The sequence below is a fragment of the Accipiter gentilis genome, chromosome 15, assembly GCF_929443795.1.
Source record: "Accipiter gentilis chromosome 15, bAccGen1.1, whole genome shotgun sequence".
Taxonomy (NCBI): Eukaryota; Metazoa; Chordata; class Aves; order Accipitriformes; family Accipitridae; genus Astur; species Astur gentilis.
The window spans coordinates 29,547,062-29,564,236 of record NC_064894.1 but is presented as its reverse complement, the minus strand read 5'-3'; the positions used below and the strand labels follow the sequence as shown (position 1 = coordinate 29,564,236).

The 17,175-nt window shown below is 40.4% G+C and overlaps 1 protein-coding gene across 2 annotated transcripts in view; it reads right to left on the bottom strand.

Annotated features, from left to right (window-relative positions):
- The window catches only part of NKAIN2 (sodium/potassium transporting ATPase interacting 2), a 559,539-nt gene that overhangs the window by 21,734 nt on the left and 520,630 nt on the right, over nucleotides 1-17,175 (bottom strand). For both annotated transcript variants that reach the window (XM_049817802.1, XM_049817801.1), the window contains exon 5: nucleotides 1,409-1,469. In XM_049817802.1, coding sequence (XP_049673759.1) covers nucleotides 1,409-1,469 — 61 coding nt within the window. The remainder of the gene's footprint in view (nucleotides 1-1,408; nucleotides 1,470-17,175) is intronic.

Sequence of the window (17,175 nt, the reverse complement as noted above, 5' to 3'; positions counted from 1 at the left end):
GGAGCTCCCGCCGCAGTGAGCAGAAAACAATACCATATTGGCCACAGCACTTTGCTGCCAGGAATGTCGCTTTACAGACCATGGGAGAAATCTCTCAAACGTGCTCCGACTTCTGTGCTTGTTTGGTGAGCCAAGTCACAAGTCTTTTCCTTGCTTTTGACTTATACCGTGCCCAAAAGCATTACAGAAGAGTGAAAAAAAAAGATTTAAGCCCTCAGAAGGGAGGGCTGAAAAGTATTAAATGGGATTTTGTTTTGGGGGGCAAGGAATCGTTCTCCTCCAGCTTTGTGGATAGTGAATGCACTTAACGGGAAAATAGGAGAAAGTACGTATGACTGCGTCCTTCCCTAAAAAGACAAGACCTGTTTGTGCCATACCCCTGCTCCACTTGCTTTACTCTCATGCCTTCCTCGCCTCCACAGAAACGCAAAGACAACTGAAAGGAGGATAGTCGGAAAGACCTCCAAAGGGTGGTTTGATTTCGGCACTAAGTCTCCCCTTGACGGCTCACGGTGGCACTGGATTGCCAATAAATTATAGGGTTGGAGCTATTTTCTACGCAGGAGAACACACAAAGGAACCCCCACCAGCCCTAGCAGTGCTCTCCATCAAATAAAACCCCTTTAGCTTCCTGTTGCAGAGCTCTCTCTAGGATTCATGTATATTTTATCAAAGTTACATGCAGTTCTGATACTTGTTTCTAAAGTGCTGTAGTATGAATCCCAAGATGTACTGAAATGCTGCAGTGGCCCTTTTTAAAAAAATCAAGGTTAGACTAGAGAAAAAACGAAATGGCTTGACTCCATAGCATGTAATAAGAGCAAATTCTGCTCAACAGGTTTCTATTGATATAAATAAGCAGAAGAAACACAAACATACATCTATATGAAATAATTTCACTCCTTGTAATTGTACCCTGGGAGCAGCAGGAACAAAGAGGAGCTCCATGGTTTCACCTGTCATAAATGAAGGTCCTGCAATGATCTAAAGCTATTTTTTTGCCAGAAGTGCTTTTACAAGCCACCACATAACACAGAAGAGCTATGCCCTCAGTGGTAACCAATTACTGTGAAGATAGTTAATAACAATCTGGACTAAGGAAAAAAAAAAAAAAAAAGAGCTTGTATTAACCAATTGGGATTTTTGCTTTTTTTATCTATGTCTTAAGCTAAGCTGTGAGGAAAAAAAAATTCAGAAGAAAAGAGTGTGTATTTTTTAAGCTGCAGTTCACAACTCCTTTGTCTTTCAGGCATTTGCAAATTTTAGATCAAGAAAGATGGACAGAAAGCATGCTCTGACTACAGTATAATAAGGCATTTAGGTTGAAGTCAGCAAGAGCCAGCATGGTGGAGGGGTGATTTAAAAAAAAAAGAATTAATTTTGTATGTAATAAAGCTTTAGTACTTACAGCTGTCCTCTTCTTCAGTAATACATTTCACAACATAACAGGCATAGATGAAGCCCGCCAGCTGAAACAAAAGGTAATAGCGTTAAATGTAAAGCAAATGCAATAGAAAAGCAAGAGTTTTAGAAAAGCAACAACAGAAACAGAAATAACAAAATTCACCAGACTCTATTTGCTGAGGTAATGATAATTCTTCACAACAGTTTGGTAATTTTAATTAGAAATAGCCAGGGGAATTTTGCATCTTTCTTGTAAAACAGACCCTTCAATAAAACTCCCAAAAATTGATAAAAAAATTTCGGTTACCCAATTGGGTTCTTTTTAATTATTGAAAACCAGAAAACCAAACCGGTGGTTGGATGGATGGACTTTTAGCCACTGAAAATGTAAATATTTCTGTCAAAATCAGATTTCTCATCCAACAAAACCCAACCCTCTAGCAGAACTCTGTTTTTAGCAGAGCCTTGCCACCTAAACCGAAGTGGAATTCAGCGCACTTGTAAACCCACTTTATAGTGATACTTTATCACTTGAGATTAGCGCTGTGGATTAGTGGGACTTGTTCCTGTATCTGTGATAACCCCCAAGCCTCAAGACATATCTAGCACTTTGGATGGGTCTGGATGTATTTACATCAGCATCGCGTGCTGCAGCTGGCAAATTCGTATCTTGTTCCCTTCACTCCTTTCCTCAGAACATGCCCGTAAGTGAATTGTAAACAGAAGCAACAAGATTTAAAGAAAATGAAAATCTGGAGTGGTCCTCGAGTACCATGGCAAATTGCTTATCTTAGACTATCACCTAAAAAAAATAATAAAAAAAAGGGAATAAATGGCCAATATCACACATGCCATGGGCCAAGTATCATGTGAGTCCTCTGCTAGTGCCTCCACCGAGTTCTATCATCACTGAGAAGTTACACCAGAAGCAACAGAACAAATACTGGAGCAGCAGCACGTGCCATGTGTTGCATGCTTTACATGGCTTCCCTTGCGTGTAGGTCTGGAGAGTTTTCTCCGCCGATTGCCAACAACCTGTTTTTCATCCTTTAGCTCCCCACTGAAATTTGCATGGTAAGATGTCAAAAGAATTCCGGTTGTTTGATCTCTTTGTAGTGAAAAGTGAGTCGTGCTGTCGAAATGTGTTATTCTGTACAGGTCACCTCACAGAGATCTTTTCATAAGTTGCAAACCCAACTGTAGACTTTGGGAATTAGTTCTTTATATGGATAAGAAAAATGCCTAAAGGCTCCAGCCAGGACTGAGCTCTCTGTGTGCGTGGTGCAAAACCCATAATCTCCGGCTGAGGGAGATGATGATCTTACTTTTAGACAAAGTAATCAGTGGGTCAGACAGTAAAAAGGGTGAAATCTGGGACAAGACCATATATTGTTATGAATGCTGGTTAGTGCAAATGGATTATTTTTTTTCCCTCATTAATCCAAGGCACACCTACAATCACTGCAATATTGTGGGTTCTTAAAACCCTTAATATTACCCATATACATGAAATGCAAACAGATCCATTCTGTTTCCTAGTGCCCCTATACCTGAGGCAGTGACCGTGCCTAATTTACTCCAGCTCTCACACAGATATTCCTGGTATTTCTGTCAGTGTTCTATGTAGGAAGCTCTCCATACCTATGAGTGCTTGCTTCTAACATCTGTACGGGTGAGAGATGGCTATAGGGGAAAAAAAAAAAGCCAGCCCCAAGGCTTTTCTGAAGAAATTAAGACTTGATTTGGAGATCACACTGCAGCCAGCATAGATGTTGTCTGCTAACTGCTAAAGTTCCTGTTGGGAGCCCAGAAACTGCATTACAACAGAACTAAATCATTAATTTTGTCATTTATTATAAATCTGCCTTATAGTGCTGCTGGGAAGATTTTACACCTGGGAAGGATGAAATATTCACCGCTGGACACAAAGAACACACTGTACCAAGAACAGTGGCATTCAGCTAATATCAGCATTTCATCTCCGTTTTATTGGATCACTCTTTCCCTTGGTTTCTTGGCTTCAAGACAGAGGGCTAATTTGCTCCACTGACTTATGCCCTGCATAACCCCATTGACTTCAATGACATTACATGAGGTTTAATTCAGCAATGAATTAGGCCCAGAAAGGTTGTTCATAAATGATTCCATTCTTGGATGTGAACCTTGGCTTAATAGTTTCTCTGTTCTCTTTTTACAGACCATCAGATCCAAGATAGCTGAATAGTTGCATCTCTAGTAGGCCACAATGGTAAAGCTTTTCTTGTAATACAGTTCAATACTTTACTCTCTGCTAAACGACCACAAGTTCATGTTATTAACTAAACTTCTCTCACAAAGCGCAGCAAACAAACTGTATCACAAACTGTGCTTACAACTGATCTTTTAATTGTATTCAGTTGCATCCCTTAAATGTCTAGGGAACTTCTTTGATATATAAGTAAATCCTACAGCATTTCATCAGATGAGCTTGCTGATTAAAAGAGTGCCTTAAAGCTAGAAATTGTTTTGTTCTAAATACAAATGGAAGATAGTTTCCCATGAGACAATCAGAGTTCATAAAATAAACCTCCCCTTCTCCCACATTTATCCAACCCTTTGCTTGGTACACATAATAATTTTGTTTTAATTTGAACATCATGTTAGTGTTTTGGGGTTTTTTTTTTCCTCTTTTTTAACCAAGCAATTTATCAGTTCTAATCCAGCGACAGCCATTCAAGATTTATCTTCTAATTGCATCATCATCAGAGGGCACACCCGCAGAGTTGAGGTTAAGAAAAAAAAGTGGCAGTTTTTACTTTGAGGATGCTCGATGGCCTGAACCCATGGGGACTAAAGAGATCTCTAGGACGAAGACCAGGAACATGCTTTCTCCCCGGTGGACTAAGACTTCCTATAGGAAGGGTACAGCTCATCTGTGCACGCAGCAGAGATTTCTTGGGGACCACTCAGCTAAAATTGTTAATGAATTCTCACACGGATAAAGGGCTCTCACAAAATTTACCACCTTTGTTAATAGTGCAAGATGCATTTCTTTGACTCTAAGAAAAACACACTACAATGTACCTATGTAAAGCACAATATAAAAAAAAAATAAATTCCAAACAAAACACTTCACTGAACACACTCCTTCTCTTGGAGAAGAAGATGAGGAGAAAAAAAACCAACCCAACAACAAACCCAAATGATAGAGGTTAGTCACATCGCTTAATATATTCCTGGGAAGCCTTCAAACACAGCGGTGCTGAGTGCAGTATGCGAATTACACAGAACAGAGTCTTCGTGATTCAGTGTATCAGAAAGATTTTTTTTCTTATGGGAGATGGAAGGGAATGAGTCCTCAGAGATAAAAGAAGAGAAGGAGCCTGACTGTCTTAGAAAATCAGTTTAAAACCAGGAAAGCTAGCTTGAAAACTCTTGTTGCTTTGCATCCCTTTATGCCTTTTTTTTTTTTTTTTTTTTTAATTAACTGAGCTTTCTTTTATAAACCATGTAGCGATAAAAAGAAATAGGTGCAATGAACAGAAGATCAGTTCTGGATCCCAGACCCATCCAGATTAGGTGTCTGCATCTGTCCCATTCACATTTTAATGCTGTAGTACGGGCCTCCAGAGAAGGAACCATTAACAGCACTCCTGCTCATTTATACATACACTGATTAGTGAATGCATGTTTTTATGAACCTCATTTTCTGCAGCTTGAAAAAATCTGCTCTTTACAACTTTCCCTGATATGTCCATATGAATGTATAAAAGAACACTGCTCTTTCTAAAAGTGACACATTTCCCATCCCTGCACCAGCTCCCTGGGTATTACTTTGATGGCATCTGATGACCATTTTTATATACAATGATCTCAAACACTTTTAAAATTTTGTAAATTTTTTTTTTTCATCTATAAATACCTTGATGAAAGTACCATTCCTTCTGCCAAGGGAAAAATGAAGACAAGCAAAAGGCTAAAATAAATCAGGGATATAATAACACTACTGAAGGTTTGGCAATGAGATTAATTACAGAATTAAGTTAATGCATCATATTGCCTTATTATAGCCATACAAGCCAAACAACAAAGTAGACAGAATATTCCCCACCCAAGTCAGCAATGTCCTGTTATGCTGTTAGACACTCTTAGCAGATCCTGAGTTTTCTGTGAGTATACTTCCAGACTTGCTCAAAATGTCAAGTGCTGTGATCAAGCTTAATCAGAATCGATATTGATCAAAATCCTGTCTTGCCATTTTTCCTCACTTCTTTTATGGAGATGAATGTTTTCATACACTGCAAATAGCACCAGATTTGGGAAGAAGGCTATTATATGAAAACTCATCATTCCTGGTCAAGGGCCCCACCTTTCCCTCTTTTAAAGCAGTTCTATATAGATAATTATTAGGAGTTATCTTTATTAAGCCGGACACCTGAAACAAAAGAATGACAGCAAGGAAGAAGCAAAAACTAAAAGCGGGTAAGATCTGAGCAGGATAAGGTGATGAGGAGAAGGCTCAAGATGAAGATGAATGAGTTAAGGGTTATGGAAATAGTACATGGCCTTGGCTTCACTGAATGAGCATGTTTTATTTTATAACTGGACTTTGTCAGTAGAAATGGACTTTGTCAGGGGAAATGGACTTCAGACTCAAAAAACCCCAAAATCATTGTGTTTTCATATGGAAAGATGTTACAGTATCTTCTGAAACAGCTGAGGCTTGTGTACTTACTTTTCATTATTAAGTTTTTGCAGGATTCTACAAACACAAAGGTTTTAAGACCTTCGTAAAAAATGGGCTAGTTTAAGCAATAATAATGCAGAATTAAATGGAGGTTAATTTTGGCTCTGGGAGCTTTATATTGTAAAGCTGTGATGTTACATGTCTGCCCATGTGCAATTTAATCATATTTCTTAAGCTTACAGGGGACTGCACATATAAAGCTTTGTAATGCTGTGCATTTAAGGAACATTGTTTCTTCAAAATGGATTTTTGGAGTCTGGAGATACATATATATACACACACACACACACACACATTATGAGCAACTGAAGAACTGGAGAATTACTATCTAGAAAGCTTCCATTGTATTGATTCGCAGAAAAATCATACTCATTATTCAGCAAAAATGGTGAGACAGAGACCTTTCTCTCAATAGCTGTAGAACTAAGTCAGTGTCATGAGGGTTCTAAAGCTGCCCCCTGCAAAAACCCTTTCAAGCATGATTTCGCTGCCTGCAGCAGTGCCGCATTGGTGAGTGAACATCATTGCTGGAGTTTAATATAAGACTCAAGCTATGTTCCATGGAAACGACTCTGTTGAGGTATGCTTTTATTTGTGCTTGCATTTAACGTTATGAGAACCCTGTCATTCCTCCAAGTTTAACTATCTTTCATCATAAAAGGAGCGTTGGAAAACTATTGATATCAGGCCAGATTCCTGATGGGGAATGTAGACTGTGTGGCCTTGCAGTCATTCTTCTACAGAATTAACTATCTATGTGCTGTCTGGAAAGAACAATTCATTAGTATGGCCAAGTAGCTTTATTCCGTGCAACAAAATAATTATTAAAGAAAGACAATGTTAAATTGCCATGTCCACAATGATACCTAGTGGGCAATCATGAAATTTAAACCCGAACCAAACCAAATCCATTATTTCTTAGCCTGTGTCGTTGTCAAATTCTTTTTCTTTCCTTTCTGAAGCTGAAAGCTGCCCCAGAGGTTTTTGATTTTTTTTTCAACAGGCACAGTAAAAACATGAATCATAAATACAGACAAATCTAGACACATTGGAAAACAGAAATGTGATAAAAATTGCATTTATTTCAACTAGTGGATCATAATCTTTTTGTAACAGCTGTCTAGAAGGTGCTTAGCATAAAGTCTTTCTTTATTTCTCAGTGGACTATTCATTTTCTGGAGATTTCCTTTTTGTATAAGCATTTGAAGATCACCATGAAGACCTGCTAGAATGCTTTTGTTTGAAATGCTGCTGGGAGCTTGAGAGCGGTTCTGTCTTGTTCAGGGCAGCCGTTCCCTTAGTGTCTTCCCTGGCAAGCTTTTTCACCTGATGAATTGAAGAGACCACAGGGGCACTGAAAATCACAGCACTGTGGCTTGTCAGATAAGAGCTGTGCAAACCTTTAACAATGGTAGAAAGCGAGAGATACTTACCTGTTTTGAAGCTTTATTACAGACACTCGGCTTGACCCAAATTTCCTGAAAGTTTAGCGAGACTTTCCTGCAAATCTGACCTCAAACTTTCCACAAACCTTCCCTCTTCCTAGGTATTTCAGTGTGATTTATGCTTCTGATAACCACGTGGTAATTGGCATTTTTCCATGATTTCATCTCACAGCTAAAGAGTAGGATGTCCTTTTTCCTGCTTCAGACATCAAAGACAACCCCCAAATACAGGGTCCACCACCTTGTACGAGAAGGAACCAGGGATTGCTGATTACCGTCCTCTGTGTTCGCTCAACGGCGGACCATCCTGTAGATTCAGGCTCAGTGCCAAACTGCACATTCCTGCTCCCGCAGGTGAAAAGTCCCGGCTGGGACTCTGCTGGATTCCCTCAGGAAGATGAAGCAGCCACGTCTCAAGGGGCAGCGGGGAGGCGACAGCAGGCTGACCAGCGTCAAACCCCAAATCACAGCTTGGAGCGATGATAGGGCTGGGAAGCTGGGAGCACATTCTCCACCAGCTGCATTCGGCAGGTACTGGTTGCAGCTCGGGTACGCGTTGCTCAGTGCAGGCTGAAGACGTTAGTGCTGCAAAAACCACCTTGTTAAAAACTAGAGAACTTTCAATTTTCTTCTTTTCTGCTTTTGTGGAGTTGTCTCCACTTTACCTTTTCTCACTTGGTTAGGGTTAAACGATACATTTGATTACATATTTTTGTTAATTGCATCCAAACTGAGTCTATGGGAAGTCCTGAAAACAGAAAAGTTTATTGCTGTTTCCTCTCAGGGCATAGCTCTGAAACCGAAGTTGTCACTGTTAGAACAGAGCTCTGATTGTACAGGGGTCAGCAGTGTGCAGTGACTGCTGTTCACATCAAAGGGATTTAGCCATTAGGGCTGTGTATATTGGGAAAAATCATCCCATTTATTTTTAAAACAAGGCCAGCTGCCTCTATCCATTCAGCAATAGCAAAACAACAAAACAAAGAATGAAGTTGAAACAATGAAAACCAAAGTAAAAGGCTTTAAAACACATATCACGCTGGTCATTCTGTTAATAATAGGAATGGATTATTAAAGCAAAAGTGTATATGCTTCTGTGTGTGGGCTTTGCTCTGAAGGTTTTATAGCAAGAAAACTTCTAGGGAAAAAACTTTGGACCTTTTTCCCCTCTTGTCTCTGGGAATACTTTGGAATGGTTTAATCATCCGGCTTTGGTATCTGACTGCCTTTGGCAGCAGTAGCTTTTCTTATCATTATGTCTAACTGTGTGTCACCTTTTCCAGACAGCCATAGGATTAGGATAAGAAAAATTGGTTCTTTATGCTGCAGATCTAACAAAGCCACAGACTGCTCACAGCCCACCAAATGAATGCCTAGCATTTTAAATGGAACTCTGTTAGAAGAAACAGTTGATTATCAATGCTACTCACTCTTTTGAGGGGCAGCAGGAAAAAAAAAAAGCATGTCTGAAGTCTGTGCAGATTGTATAGGGGGAAATATTTTGATGGTGCACGAGAGCTCTGAATTCCTGATAAACAAACACATATGAGTGCTTCCGTTCAGTGAAAACCCATCCCTCCGTGTCGAGGCACCCATATGGCAAGTGAACCTCGGCGATGTGAGTGTGAACACCGGGCCCATGGATCCGGGGCACAGGAGCAGTCAGAGGAGAGGGAGTAGGGGATGAGAAAGCGACTAATATGTTGCTGTGTCTGCCAGTTCCTCAGGATCGTGGCCACCCATGAAAACTGTAGAGTAAAAGTTCAGAACGGAAGCACAGGTAATTTGCTCTGCTCCATCATTACGTGTTAGATTAAGTTAGAGCAATGCTGTCACAGAAGCGGCAAGAGCCAGAACGTTTCATCAGAGGTGAGAGAGACTTTCCAGTAACAAATGACTTTTTCCCTGTGATGCTATTTGTTTTCCCGGTGATGAATTGCTGTTTATTTGAAGACTCTCATGGCGGTCACAGTGTCAGGATGCTTCATGGTACGTGACAGCTGGCACTACACTGGCGTCATGGTGGTGGTCCTGGCGTAACAGCCTAAAAACGCTCTGATCAAAGGGCTCCTGCCATGGCTGGTGATGGTGGCGTTGACAAGGCAGATTGATTTACAGTATGCAAAGTGCCCAGCTTGGCTGAAGCAGCTTTTCAGGAACATGAAGAGTCAAGTTCATTACTTTAACTTAAAGAAAAACAAATAGGGCATTCTTAGGAAAAGCTCTAGATGGTGTGATCTAGATGAATAGGGCCTGAAGGGGTAAAACCCAAACATTGCTTGGTTATTAAAATACAGTAATATTCAGAAGTCCAGCGGGAATTGTGGACTAACAGCAGAGGAAGGAACAGATCTTTTTGACAGTCAGTGCCATCAGCAACAGAGCTGCCAGGAAAGTGACTAAGTCCAGGGGAGGTTTTGCCTGTGCTCTCTGGCTGGCTGTGCCCATGCACAAGATGGGAAGGTGGGATTCCTGACAGGATAGCCTCTCTCTTGCAACATATGTAAGGAAGCTGAGGAAGAATTAACCTACCTTAACCAAACAGCTCCCTCAAACCTCACGCTTTAGAGTACGGAAAGAGGTATCTCAGTGAAAATCCAAAGCAGTCTGCATAGGGTGCTCCACATCATTGCATCTCCCTAGGAAATGCCTTGCTTAGCACAAACATTTTGCTCTAGATGCACAATGTAAGAGCATCAAGTGTCAGGGGGGTTTCAAGGTCAATAAAACCTCTTCCTGTGGCATCTAATGTTTAAAGTAACTGAACTCAGCTTATGTTTCAATGCTATTTTTCCTCTCAGCATTAGCCTACTGCAGGCTTTTTTCCACCTTTGTAATCTATAATAAAAGATAAGTTTCAGTGCTACCTTTTCCATTCAGCAAAATCAGCTAAGCAAGCTTCAAAAAGCAAATGCCAGAGTGCTTTGTGAAACCCTTCCTGCAAAAGGAGAACCGCTGGAGAGTTTAAAGGAATATCACACCATGCAGCCTAGGCTGGTGCAAAGAGAGATTACCCTCTAGAGCCTCCAAGTGGAAGGACAGTTTGAATTCCATGGCCAAAGGCACCTTTCCCCTTACAGCCCTTCTCCTGAAGGGCAGGGGAGCACTCCTTTGTTTATTCAGCATGAAAAATAGCGAACTCCTTGGCCCGAATGGAAACAGCTTGATGGCAAAGGTCACAGTCACCGCCTGGGGTGGCAGAAAACGTATGAATAAATTCTGCGTTATATGTGACCAAAAACCCCTTGATCCTTTTAGCCGAAGATTCCAGGAACATCATATCACACGAGGCATTTGGGGGAATGACGAATTATAAAGAGAGAACATTCTCGGAAAGGCCGTGTCCTCAGAGTCTGTGCCTCATTGCAGAGAGTTAAGTGGATGAGTTATATCTGACAGTTTATGAACCTTGTTAATATAATGCAGTACCTGGGAGTGTGCCAGCCATGGTGATCAAGGAAGTCTAAATTAGACCTCTGCCATGGACAGACATCAGATGCCCATTTAAAACTAAATGTTTCACCTGAACCAGGCATGTCTCTCGTTATCCTCTAAAGCAGTGAGCATCAGCTCGAAGCTCTGTGTGGCTCTTCCCTAGGTCTCAGTAAGATGCTGCTTAACATGCTGATGCAGAAGCTGCTCTGGTAGGAAAAGCACAAGCGACAACAACACTTTGACATGTTAGTCTTCATGAAAAATGTGAAGTCTGTGGGTTTTTTAACCCACGTGTCGTAAAGGCTGCAGCTCTCTCACCTGTTCCAGGCACAGGTCACTCAGGGCAAGCCACGCAGGGGCAGACTGGGATGCCTTGGCCCCTGCAGGAGAGGTGAGGGAAAGCTGCTGCACCAGCAGAGAAGGACAACCTCCGTCCAGCCTCCAATCTGGCAATGGACTGCGTGAAGTGAGAGAAAAGGCCACAGCCCTTTTTCTTCTGCTCTGGCAGCAGCACACGCGGTAGCCACCATGCTGGTACAGCAGCTGTGTTCCCCCGTCGTCCCTGAAAATGCTCTGCCTTTCTCCTTGCCTCCAGAAGCTCCCAATTCCGTGATGCAGAGCCACGGTACTCTCTAACACAAGCCTCACAACAGCACAATCAAGTCTATTTTTACTCTTTTTTTTCCTTACAATATCTGTAAAATAGAGATAAAAGTGCCTGTTTCACCAGGGCCCTGTAAGGTTCCAGTCATCACTATGACTTTTGGTTTGAGATTTCGGATGGGAAGCATGAAAAGTGCTACAGCTATGTATTCTATTCTACATTGTTATTAATCCATTATATCAGAATACTCTGCGAAGAATAACAGCAATGTGGTAATGCTTTACTTTTAATATTGTTTATATTTAATTTTTGTATTCCAACTCTTTATAGTGTCATTTTTTTGTAATTCTCAGACTCAGCTCTAGCAGAGAGTAAATCTTTGGTAGACAGATTTGCTGTTATTGACTTGAACAGATGCACCAAATCTTTGAAAAATGAAAGACAATATTATACCTTACTGAGGGTCAGAGGAAGAACGATTCTTAGATGCTTGGTTCTCCTACGTCACCAGTTCGTTGCCAGAATTGAGAAGTGTGACCTTATTTTGTCTGGTTGTATTGCCTTGGCAGAATAAAGGGTGGGGAGGATAATTTAATTGGCGAGACATGAAAGAATGAGATACGACACTGTGCAATGAGGTCCAACTCAGACAGCCATCTTTGAAGACAGCCAAGCTGTGCAGCTGCATAGCAACACTAAACGTAGCGTAAAGCCCAACCACGTCACATTTAATGAGATTTTTTTTTCCCCTGGTTTCTTATATATCCACAGTAAGTGGACAAAGTTCTACTGATATCTTTAAAAGTTAATGAAAGAGGTATAAGAGTTTCAGGGAAAGTGTGCATAGTGTTGAGTTAGACCTCTTAGAAGAAGGAACAAAAGATTCTGTTGTCGCAAGTCAGTTCTAATCATGTTTCCAATTCCAGAGCTTTCATCTGGAATGTTTTCTATGATTTAGCCTATTTTCAAATATCCAGATACATGATGCTAATGAGCAACAAAATTATACCTACTAGGAAGCATCAGGAGGATGTTCCAAAAGAAGTTAAAAATCATTAATTGCAGTATAATACACTGGAGAACTGCTTGGAGAAAAGTGAAGCAATACCTAAAGGCATAAAGTTTGTTGTCAGAGGGGAAGGAAGAGTTACCAGCACAGATGGAAAAGGAGACCAGGTGCTTGAGTGCACACAGGCATGCTGACCCACCCTTCATTTTCCACTGGTGCCCTAAAGGTAGATCTGATGTCAATAAGAGAATACTGGGAATTAGGAGATATGTCTATACTGGCCAACTGCTCTCTGTTACATCTCCTTTAATCATGGATACCTTATATCGCCTACTGACACACAAGAGACACTACAGTTTGACCCCATCTCTAGATATGTAGTTTGGTAGAGCCCAGCCTGAACCTTACCTTAATCATCTGAAACATAACACATCTGACAAATATCATTCTTAAATACCTTGGCATTGCCAGGTAAATATGGAAATCACCCTCTGTTAGGAGGAGTGAAGACAGAATCTGACAAACAGTTGATGATGTTGTTTGGAAAAACCTTACTTTGAGCCAGCGAATTGCCCTTACCAGCTACTTTGGTCTTCTGCCTTCCACAGTGACAAGGTGCCAGGGATGATAACTGAAGCAAAAAGATGTATGTCCTGCTGTTACGAATCACTGTGAAAAGTGATTACTCCTATAGACCATGTATTTGCAGGAAACTAGCAATCCATTTTACCAAATTCTGCTCTGTTATTTAGACAGAAAGTTTAGCAAGTTTTTCCACACTCTACTTACATAAGAGAAAGAAATTGGGCAGAGTGGACAAATATTTTATACAAAGACATAGAAGCTCCATTTTTAAGTTGACCAAGGGACTTATGAGCTCATTTATGACCTTAGGGTGGAGAAGTGTGTGCATGAGTTTTGAAAGTGGGATTTGAGAGCTTTTGACAAAATTTTATCTTTTAAAAACATCATATCAATTTAGGCATCTATTTTATCCTATTTGATAGCAGTGAATGCAAAGTGACAGCTGTATTGTGTCCACACAAACTCCAGAAAATTTCAATTAAATCATAACATTTCTTGATAATCCTAGCTAATCAGGTGACTAGATCCTGGAACTCTTCATTATGGAGGAAAACAATTGTCTTTCAGTAACTCCGTCCCTATTATTCTTTATTACTTTGTTAAATGCCGTGCACATCACTGGGAAGGTTATTGTAATTCCGAAGGTATGCATTAATATATCGTTGGATCTAAGATTTAAAATAAACCACCTTATCTTTGTGATATCTTTCTTCTTGTTACAGAGGAGCTACATTTTCATAAAATCATAGATTTGTTTGGTTTTTCACGTTTAGTGCAGTAAAACACTAATACTATCTTTTGAATGCTCAAGAAGATATATAGTTCTTGGAAAATGTATAACACGGTATTAGGGGGCAATAAATCATCAATCTGCAGTAACACAAGTCTGCAGCATGAACATGGAAACATACAAAGTATAACACATTAGGTATGCAAGTCCAGTGGAAGGCCAGAGACATTGCAGAATAAATTTAGAGTTATAGAAAATGGAGGAAAAGCAAACAGAGTCTGAAAACCCCCCAATGTTTTACGCCAAGACAAATGAAACAGCATCCAAACATTCAGTGAACAGGGACCCGAGTGGCAGCAGGCCTTATTAGACATAAAAGGTACAATTTGCAAGGTTTGACATATGAATGTGTTACCCAAATAAAACAGATCCTTTGCTTGGATGTCTACAAACCAGAGTTGACACAGACCCAATAAGCAGGTCTCTGTTTCCCAAAGAACTGAAGCAGATCAGATACATTAATAATACTGAGGAAATAGGTTAAAATTAAAGTTGAAAATGCCAACAGACTCCACACCCAAAATTCATTAAGGCAGAAATGTCCCATTTCCAAAAGTGTTACAGGTTGTGTCTAAATGACCAGATTGGTTAAGCTGCTCTAATCTGGTGGTTTTGGTCCCTTCACTTGAATGACTGGAGACCTGGTTGGGACAACCACACCTCCTGCTTAGCACTTGTGCCCAGATTATTTTTTTTTTCTGGGGAAACCAGGGCATCAGGAAGGAGGACAAAAGTGTGTGCTTAGGTCTGAGCTCCATCTGGGCATGTGAGAGTGGAGGTCTTTCTTTCACAACCTTCACAGTCCTTTGTCCACATTTTTAGAAGCCTGCTGTTCCTCTGCAATCAAAGCAACACATTTGCAGAGGCAGGTGGCTGTTTATGTGCCCAGAAAGCCTGGGTGCTCACAAGTTTCTCATGAAAAGTCTGCAAAATTGCCACCAAAGGCATAATTCCACGACAAGGTGTTAGACTTCACGCTTAGTATGTGCCTGATTAGCAGGTGCTTGCCTCTGAATTTCACTCTGAGCTTCAGTGTGCAGCAACCTAGCCATGAAGGAAGAGTTTAAACAACTGGGCAGCAAACAGACATGAAGCCCTACTGGTGTTCAGAGAGATGTTAGTTGCATGATTTGTGAAGATATCTATTTTATCTGAAGGATGGCATCTAGCACAAAAGCTTGCTTTGGGATCCTTTTGTTCCTCATTCTCATCATTTGGTCAAGCCCTCTCATCCAACTACAACACCGAATCTGGATAATGAGTCCCCATCCATTTGAGCTGAATCTGACAGAGTCATCCTAACACTCTTCTGTGTTCTTCTGGAGACATCCTTCCAAATTCCTTTTAGCCATCTTTTTAGATCATTACATTACTGTACCAAATATGAAGGTTCTGATGATGGCATTTTTTTTTCTTCATTCTTACATTGATTTACTTGTTCTTGAGGTCTTATGGAGCCCACTAAGTAGGGCAGTTATCTTCATTGTCCTTGCTGCTGCCTCAGTCAGGCACAGTCTTTCACTACTGAGGTTCTTCCCTGATAATATTTTTTTCAACCAGTTTAGGGTCATCATTTCCATCTTTCACATGCACCCTTTTGCATGCTTTCATTATCTATGGCTTCTTCACACTGATCTTGTTTCTGATAGATATTATCATGGGGAGGTTCTATATTCTAATATAATATCTTTTGTCTTCCATAGCTCAACTACTCTGTTTCCTGTTATCAAGCAGGAAAAATCACGGTCATATAGTTTCTATTAACCATCTATCTATTGAATTCTTGTGGCATTTCAATCAACACCATTTTCCCCTCAGTCAACCACTATAACACACACAGAAAGATATAATATAGTCACAAGTATACCGTCATGATGAATTAGCAGCAGCATTTGCAGCAAAACTTAACGTAACATGTTGTTTGAATGTAATGACTGTGGTAGGCATACTAACTTTGAAATACTTTCCAGTTACACCACCTTTGTCATTAATTATACACTTTTCCCAAAACAGCAAGGTAGTATCAAGGCAAGACCTGTGCTTAGTGAGGGATTGATGGAATATCAATGTACTGATGTTTCTTTTAAGAGCCAAATATTCCAGCTTGTTGCTTCACCCTTTGTGACACAGGGGAATGGCCGTGATAGAAATGTCAGACTTCAGTTTTGCCCTCAAGTTTCATTTGCTCAGCATTGTTCTAGCAGCTTCTGAAATTTTCACCCCCAGAATCATGAACATAAGTGGCGACAATTTTAATTATCTTCCTTTTTTCCCCATGAATGCAAAGCCAAATACTGTCTAGCTATCCTGTGTAGTCACTGGTGAGAGACAGGCACCTACAGAGAGAACAAATCAGGCATCTAAATTATCTAAATTAGGTTGGGATGAATCTCTCAAGAAGTGTATGTTTTTTTCCATGGCTGGGAAAGAAGCCCCGTTGCTGTCTGGCTTCGGCTAGATACTGACTTTTAGATGACTGAAGAGGTGGTTTGAGGTTAATCCTACTCTAGCAGAACAAAGTAGGAGGTTCAGAGTTTCGATGTGCCTATAACAATCTTAAAAATCAATGGAATTTAAAATATGCAAAGACTAGAAGGCTGACACTCCTTCAGAGCAATCTGGACCTCTTGGTATTCCAAATACAAGCAAATGAAATGTTTGAACACAGAGAGGCAGGAAAGCCTGGCTTGCAGGTAGGGTGCCTGTTGAATAGCGACTCCAGACCTGTGGTTCATAGTGCATAATTAGCTCAGTGTGGATTCCCAGTTTAACGGGGCAGTTAAACAGCTCGTGTGCTCTGTGGCTATTTAAATGGGAACTCTGAATCTAAACAAGGATGTCACATTTTGTCCATACTTAACAATGGTACCACTCATACTCATTTTCAAAATATTTTTCTATGTCCACACCCCAGAAGGGATTTTGAAAAAGTGGTGAAGGTCTAGAGAAGAACTGTGAGAATGATTGGGGGATTAGGGGCAGGAGGTTAAGCAGGTTAGCTAAACAAAGGAGATTAAATTTCATCACAAATCATAAAAAGAGGGAGTAAAATGTTGCTAATGACAGGATGATGCAGTTTTTCCAGATAAATGTATTGTAAACATCTGGACCAAAAGCTAGAAATTCAGACAAGTTCAAGGTAAATTTTAATAAGAATTGTGGTGAGCTTTCCATAGT